Source organism: Homalodisca vitripennis, chromosome 4 (assembly GCF_021130785.1).
Source record: "Homalodisca vitripennis isolate AUS2020 chromosome 4, UT_GWSS_2.1, whole genome shotgun sequence".
Lineage (NCBI taxonomy): Eukaryota > Metazoa > Arthropoda > Insecta > Hemiptera > Cicadellidae > Homalodisca > Homalodisca vitripennis.
This window is the reverse complement of record NC_060210.1, coordinates 96,560,530-96,568,805: the sequence shown is the minus strand read 5'-3', so window position 1 is coordinate 96,568,805 and position 8,276 is coordinate 96,560,530. Positions and strand designations below refer to the sequence as shown.

At 33.8% G+C, this 8,276-nt stretch overlaps 1 protein-coding gene across 4 annotated transcripts; it reads right to left on the bottom strand.

Annotated features, from left to right (window-relative positions):
• Nucleotides 1–630: 630 nt before the first annotated feature.
• LOC124359815 lies at nucleotides 631–8,030 on the bottom strand. Of its 4 annotated transcripts, XM_046812864.1 has the most exons (3): nucleotides 7,553–8,030; nucleotides 3,246–3,349; nucleotides 631–2,106 (listed from the first exon to the last, which is right to left on the bottom strand). In XM_046812864.1, exons 2-3 carry the CDS (start codon nucleotides 3,298–3,300, stop codon nucleotides 662–664), a joined length of 1,500 nt encoding a protein of 499 aa, XP_046668820.1. In that variant the 5' UTR covers nucleotides 3,301–3,349; nucleotides 7,553–8,030; the 3' UTR covers nucleotides 631–661. The 4 variants fall into 4 exon arrangements, with proteins under 4 accessions (XP_046668820.1, XP_046668821.1, XP_046668822.1 ...); XM_046812865.1 differs by lacking the exon at nucleotides 3,246–3,349; XM_046812866.1 differs by lacking the exon at nucleotides 3,246–3,349 and having other exon boundaries at nucleotides 7,797–8,030.
• Between the last annotated feature and the right edge of the window lie 246 nt (nucleotides 8,031–8,276).

Sequence of the window (8,276 nt, the reverse complement as noted above, 5' to 3'; positions counted from 1 at the left end):
GTCAAACTGCCCAGGGCGGTTTGCCTTGTAGTGGCAATGAATGACAAGTAACTAACACAGTTTAGAACTTCACAGAGCTCTGCAGCACTCACTACTGTGACAACTGATCACATCAGGACTACACCCGAGAGATACTTTGTACCGGTTACTTTACACGTTTACCACTGTTTCTGGTACAAAGTAATCGAACTTGTTTAGCAGCAACAGTAACTGAAACATTTTAGGAGTACTCTGTAACATATGATTTTAAATCCGTATATTTTGTTAGTTACTAGCTCAGATTTTATTTCAAGAAATGGTTATAAATGTTTACTGCCAAGTATCCAACATGAGAATTACCCAGCACTAGCGCCAATTAGTTTTATGTAAATAATTAAGACAGTCGGGTTTGAATTATTAGGTGTGAAAGCCAAGTATTGTTACTAATGAAGAGGAAAATCAGTAAATAATTATTCCTCCCATTTAAAATTGAATTCTGCCAACATTTCACTTAGTATTCACACACCTCTCTGTCAATGCTATTGAAATGCCAGATTTTATAACTGTGCTTACGCCAATCATAAGTAACTCGGTTTGAAGCATCCATGACTTTTAGATAATAAGGGAATAATCCAGGCCAAATAACCAACATTTCTTTATCACCATCGATTTATTTTTACTTTTACCAAAAATTTAAAACACTTAATGTACCTTCACCACAAACAATAAGTTTTGAATGAGTTTCATTCACAGCAATACATTTGAACTCACTTTGTACTAAGTCCATCAACTTTATTCTTCTTTCAAAATCCCACACCTCTGCACCATTTATTTTCATCATAACTATAATGTGCTGTACATGAGACACAATCTCAATATATCCTACAGAAAGCAAATGGGTTTGAGGAAATTCAAAAATATCTGATCCAATTTCTAAACTTGCAATGGTATCTAATGTTCTTAAATCCATAATTACAACACTGCATAAGGTTGGCAACACAAAAAAGTTGTCAATAATATTACCACTATCAAGGGGACCTGTTGCCTCAAATTCCTTCTCAGCTAGCAAAGTAAATGTTTTGTAGCAATAAACAAAAATATAACCCACTGATAAGTTCTCAGCCCGGCTTAGTAACACAACATGGTGAGCGTCCATAAACCCATATGTGTCATAGATCATCACATTTTTATTTAAAACGGGACAAAATGATGTATACTGCATCGATTCTATGTCATAAACAAAAATCTGATGTAAATGATGAGAGATAGAAGAGAACAATATAACAAACTTAAAATCCTTAGAATAACCTACAATACCAAAATCTGGACCTTCATTTCTTGGACCAATATCATCCAGTTTTTTCCCATCTTCTAAATTCCACACATGTATGATATTTGAGATATTTCCAACAAACAGGAAGTGGCCAAGGATTATAGGCCTGTTTAACTCAAAATCTACCGGTCCACTCATTTGTACGGAATACAGAATCGGAAATTCTTTAATAGGAAGTTGTATATGATAAACGTCAAACCAGTCATCTTTACAGACCACTAGTTTATTCCCAACAACTTGAATCCAAATTACTATAGCATAAATATCAGGATTGTGTGATTCAATTTTAAAGGTTGCAATAAGGTAAGGCGCTTCTTCAATATTATATACTTTTACAACTTCTTGTAATTCACAACTGTCTCCGTGATCAAGTACAAACAAATACACATCATTGTAAGTTATTTGCAGTTTGTTTACTGATAACGATACCTCAAAATCTGACAAATATCCATCAAATGGAATAGTGTGTTTGACAAAATTCTGTTGTCTCATGTTACTAACCAGCCGACTTTGCTTTAAAAAAGAAGCCCTATGTTTACACAGAGGCTCTAATGTACTACTCTGAAGTTCACGGTATTTTGGCAAAACTAAACTAGTAGTGCTATCCAAAGTCATGTTTAGAAGTCTTTTATCTGTGAATTCTTCCCACAGCGTATCCGTATTGTAGACAGCTCGTAAGTAATGACAACTGCCAGACAAGGCAAGTAAATCCTTAGGAGTGAGATAGCTGCCTATGTAACACAGGATTTCAGGTGGCAGCGAGAAAATGCCTGACGTCTCACTCATTTTATTTCCTATTAACAAAGAAAGCATATAATAATAAACAAGTTTAGAATAAGCATATTTATTGGAATACTATGGTATTATTTGTTAACAAAGCAAGCATAATAATAATAATGGTAATATGTATTCCACAATAAAACGGAAGAGTATTAGCTATTTTGAGACTTTATCTTCAATATTTATTAAGTTTTCAAGGCAAGATTCTGTTTCACCATCTTATTCAAGTTGTTTTGTCTATTTCTATTTCGAATTTGTTTACTGAGTTGCATCCAAATTGTAAACTTTTTAGATTTTATTGTGTTGAATACAAGCTCTATAATATTCTTACACAAACACCTATGAATACATTTTTAGCAGTATTATTTTGGGTCCAGGAGTCACAAAGAATGCATATAAAAATAATTCTCCAAGTTCAGACAACTTAAACAACCAGAATATATGTTATGCAGCTTCCATGGCAGATGCATCTTATAACTTTTCCAGATGTCTTAAAGTTTGTATACATCTTGTTAACAACTTACTCTGGCATAACCAGGGATCCAGGCTCTCCCCAAGTATAACAACATTTTTGATGTTATACAAGTTTTTGGGGAGTGACATTCAATAAATGTTCTAGTTACTGAATATAAACAATTTCGGGATGGTTAATTTATAAAAATAGGTCACTTACTACAGTAAAAGTGAAGTGGGCTCCCAGTTTATGTGTAATAAAATGTGTTGTTTTAGAACTCACATTACTCACATTGCAGAAACGTATTTGTAGTTACTGTAAGTTTATTCCCCTATCAAATCTACAAAAATAACATTTAATTTCAAGAACCTTTGATCAAATAAGCAAATTTGACCAACTTCGCAAAAAACCAAGATCAATCATGAACCTACTTATCAAAAGAAACCAAGAACAATTAAGACATTTCATTGAATTACATCTCAATACACCATAAAAGTATTCATTTTAACAGAATAAAGAGACTAATATATCTCTGTAATATTTAAAAATGTTTTCCAACATTAATTACTAAAAATCACCAAATAAAATGTGACCTCACTTCCACTTGCTGTTAAATATGCCAACTTCCAGCACAATACCAACAGACCACCAGGTGGCAGACAACTAGAGCTAGTGTGTCTGACAGCTGGGAACACTAACCTTTAGTGCTGACAGTGTGTCTGCTGATAACTGATCTCGGACATACGCTTGCCATTCACTGCATAGCTGAACACTGAACTGAGATTAATCAATCTTCTGCTTAACTTGAATAAAAAATTAGTTATTATTCTCAGAACTGAATACAATGCCAGTATTGTAGGTAGTCATTGTGGTTATTGTTACATTTGAGTAAAATTCATGTTTACTGGAAAACATGCAGGATTTCAAAATATAACAGAAAAAAACTTTTGGAAAATAGAAATGTACAAACAGTAGGACAGACCAACAACCACACCAATCAAACCAAGTATTGACTGACTCATTTCCCCTAAAAAGCTCAAACACCATTCAAGGACTGAAAAAATGGTCTAACTGAAAAAAAATTACTAGAAAATTCTAGCAGTCAAGAAGGTAAACAGAAAGTGCCTGCCAGAATAATATCTTCATTAGCAGTAGAAAATGAGCTCTTAAAAATGAATCACTCAGCTAAGGACCAAATTAAGTATTAAGGACGAAACATTTGAGGGAACCGATAATGATGAAAAGAAACATATAGATAAAATAGAACATAGAACTTCAGCTAAATGGTGACGTTTAAGCATAACTTACTACACGAACTTTCACTTAAACGGTCAAATGATCTATGAGGAACTTGATCCACAGCTGAGTCAATTACAGTAGATGGTTATGTATAAAAATAACAGAGCTCGAAAAAACTATTCACTCAAAACAAAAGAAAAACAACAACCAAGATATTAAAACTAGACTTTTATAAGCTCTATGAAACTAACCTCCCCTACTGCTGAAATAATTAAGGACACACCACACCCTGCTACTAGAAATATCATACATTAAAACAAAACCTGATCAGCTAGCGATAGCTTTTATTCATATAAACCCAAGACACACAGGATTTTACAAGACACCGGCTACTTTATAGAGTTACCTGCTGCCCCAATAATGGAACAATAGTTACATATGAGTTACAACATTAACTTCAGGAAAATGAACAGCACTTTGACAGAATATAATGGCAAATCTCTGACCTCAGGAACCACCCAAACCTGCAATCAAAAACTGAACAGCACTTAGTCAGAATGCAGCAGCAAATCTCTGACCTCAGGAACCAACCAAACCTGAAATCAAAAACTAACATTACTGTGACAGAATCGACCAACCCCCAGACAAATCAAAACCCCAACCCAACACCTGGAGACACAAAATCAGGAGAAAAAAAAACCTGTACTTTCTGATTAAATGGAGGCTACTGACAATAAACGGGATTTAGCAACTTTGGGTGGGCAGTTACACAATAAACGGTTAAGTTTCTAAATCACATAACCACAACAGCCGCAGGATGCTTTGAATAGGTGGCCTTCGTTTAATCAGAAAGTACTGAAAACACTGAACCAAACGCCCTTGACCAAAATTTATGTTAAAACTCCCATTCAGCTAAAAGTGATTGGTAAAAAAATAAAGCAAGTAACAAATAACATATGAATAACATCCCCCCCTAATGAGAATAAACTTATGTGTAACAAAATATACCTACTTTTTTCAACTAAGCTGGACCAAATTTTTTTGTTTTAAATAATTTCATAATACTTGCATTATGAGGGAATATTCTAGGTTGTTGATACAATGAAAACGGCATTACTGGACTAGAAATATAAATAGCATAATGAAATGAAAATGCCAACTAGTAACAATGTTTTATTTTTATTCAATGTTGAATTTTATTATTATTCATTAATTAAGGAACGTACGCCTAATGAAATCATACTCATTTGTTGTAAATTAGAACTATACAGGGTGAACAAAACCACTTGGGCCACTGATTGTAGTGGTATAACAAGTGAAGATAGACACTCTGATTCAACAGCACCCCATCCCCTCTATTTTTTGGCCAAAGAACTCAATACAATTATTTGGAACCTCCAAAAAATCTGTATGGGGTATTTTTGGAGAATAAGGGTTGTTTTTAAGACAGTTTTAAATGTTATCTACCCAGAAACCAACCAGCCAACACAAGAAAGTAATAGAATTTCAAACATTATTTTGGAATGTGCAACACAGAAAGTCTGACCAATAATGAAATAGCTAAAAATAACATAATCAATAATGAGATGCACATTGGTAGAAAATAATGCAAAAATGTAGAGAAACAAGAGCAGAGGAGAGGACAGAGGAATAAATGCCAACATAGAGATATAAATTATTGCAAAAATGTTCGGACCTCTAAAATTCCTTCTACTATGTTGGCCTGTGTTGATGCTGATTATATCCTCCACCTATTTCCTACTACCCCTTAGCTTGTTATGCTCCCAGCCAGAAACCCTTATTCTCCCTGTCCCTTAGATTGTTGTACTATTCAAGATATAAACTAAGTTGAAACATAATATCAGTTATTGTACAATTATGGATCCCGATCCCCTAAAAATTCTTTCTGGGTATGAAAACATACTACTGGGTGCTTCAAAAAAACGTATACACACTTTGAACTTCCATAGAAAATTTATTTACTGTTCTACAAAGTAAAATTTCTGGAAATTAGAAAGCTTAAAGTCCAATGTAAATGAAACGCAAATAACAAATGTTAATACTGTTCAAATTGGTGACCTGCAGCATCAACACAATTCCGAGTGCGAATCACCACTGATTCTGTACATCGTATCAAAACGTCCAATGAGATTTCTCTACACACAGCTTGAATCTCATTCCAACGAATGTCTAGGTTACGTGGTTTACGTTTGTACACCTCATCTTTTACTGTGCCCCATAAGAAGAAATCCAGTGGTGTAAAGTCTGGAGAGCGTGCTGGAAACTCGATTGGCCTCCTGCGTCCTATCCACTGGCCCGGCAAATTTTGATCCAGGTAAGCTCTGCTATTATTAAGCAGGTAAGACTGCTGTTGAAGACTCATCAATTGTAGCTGTTCGAGGTCGACCTGAATGACCTTTATGCATATCACACACTGTTCCATGAACTTTGAATTTGTCTTGTATGCGTGTAATTGTTAATCTTGAAGGTGATTCTGTATCATAATCCCTTCTCCACTGTCTTTGAACTTCATTTACATTCTCAAACTTCCAGTACCACTTAATAACCTGCTTACGTTCTTCAAAACTCAAACGTACGTCCGCCATGTTGATATTACAAATTCCAACTAACAATATAACAGATTATGCTGCCACCTGGCGAAGAAATATAACATTAGCCATGTAGAGCGGGAAAACTACGAAAGTTCAAAGTGTGTATACATTTTTTTGAAGCACCCAATATTTTAAGAAATTAATAAAAGTGATTTCAGAACATTATAGCTAACGCGGCTAAAGTATATACCAACCAAGAAATGTATATGTTTAAGCTTATATAAAATAACTAAACTTTAAACTATGTTTGAGCTGCATAGTACTTACGATTACTTTAGCCAATCTGAAATGGTATTTCTGCAGGTAGTGATGCCCTCAAAATTACATTCATTAAGTAAAGTTACAGTTTGTTTGATTCTTACTACAATAGCTCATAATTTTCAATAGCCTACATTCATAATATCAAATTTAGAATGTTCAAAAAGTCTTTTCAAGTGCGATATTTTATATGTCTGGTTTGTTCTGATTTTTCTTGCAGTGAAAAACTATTTGATTTTCACCTTTCATCTCGTCTCTACAAACAACACTTTAGATTTAAAGGAGGGAGGTTATTATCGTGTAAACATTGTTCAATGTTTAAAAATACATATTGGGGCATGTTCATTGCCATTGATCTTGCTGGTGTAACTAGCCTACTCACTAAAAAATGAAATAAAAACAGCTGGTTACAATGTCACTTGCCTACTCGGTACATAATTGAAATTAAAACAGCTGGTAATGATTAATTATGAATATCTATAGGTCAAATGTTTAATTCGAAAGTATTTATAATTGATAATTATGATTTGATTGTGTTGGTGGCCGCTTATTATACTGCAGCCAAAATATGTGCCTAGTATTACATTCAAGTTTTATAAGCTCATTTTTGTAAAAACTATTGCTTAAAAAAATGTGTAGCCTAAAGTGAACTCCCACATGAAGCCTTCACCTTACCAGTAACATGGGGTTTTAGAACCTTACCAATATAGGGCTATATGAGGGTGTTAAGCCTTAAGAGTATAGATCTTAAGTAGTTCGGTGTTTTTCATTAGATTTTCTTACATAAATACTGTTAATTTATAAATACATCTAAGGTAGGCCAGTTTGGTAAATTTTATTTGCAAGACTTGAAATTCAAAGTGCAACTCTACAGTTTAGAACTTTTATTTGGATTACCTGTTCACTTCAGTAAAACGTCCTAGTACAGTATACTGTAATATATATTAGATCGTATCACTTTAGTGTTCAATGTGTCTTGTGCTGACACAATTTCTCACTCTGATTATTTTATTTCTGTAAATGGCGAGTAACACATGTAATGCACTGTATCCATTCCATTGATTTGATTCAATTAGTTCAACTGTGGTAACAATTAACTTTGTTATTATTTTAGTTACAACATTGTAATTTGTGCCAGTACCTGTTATTACGTAGTAATTATTATATTTATGTACTATTGTGATTGTTACTAGGTTACATTAGTTTTGGTTATACTGTAGCCAATTGTGTTACAGTTGCCTTCTTCGTTTTATTATTATGACACATATTATTTTGAAATCGTGTATTACAGTTTAAATAAATATTAAATAGTAGGTCAATGAGTCGAGGCTGTCGAGCAATACCTAATGGACGAGGACGAGTGAAGTGACGACTAGCCTACTATTTTTTTTCTGGGTTTGCTCAAAAGAGCAGGCAGGCTTCGTAATAACATGCAACTTCGTGGTTCCTTAATATATATTTCAACTGATATTTTTTACTTATTGAATGTTAATGGAGTTGGATTTACATTAATGTCATGTATTTGTTAGTTTTAAAAGAGGATTGTAATGTCTAGGTGAGTGAATATAAAGGAAAAGGTTTTTTATTCGGAATCTTCATGACCAGGCACCATCAGGCCAAC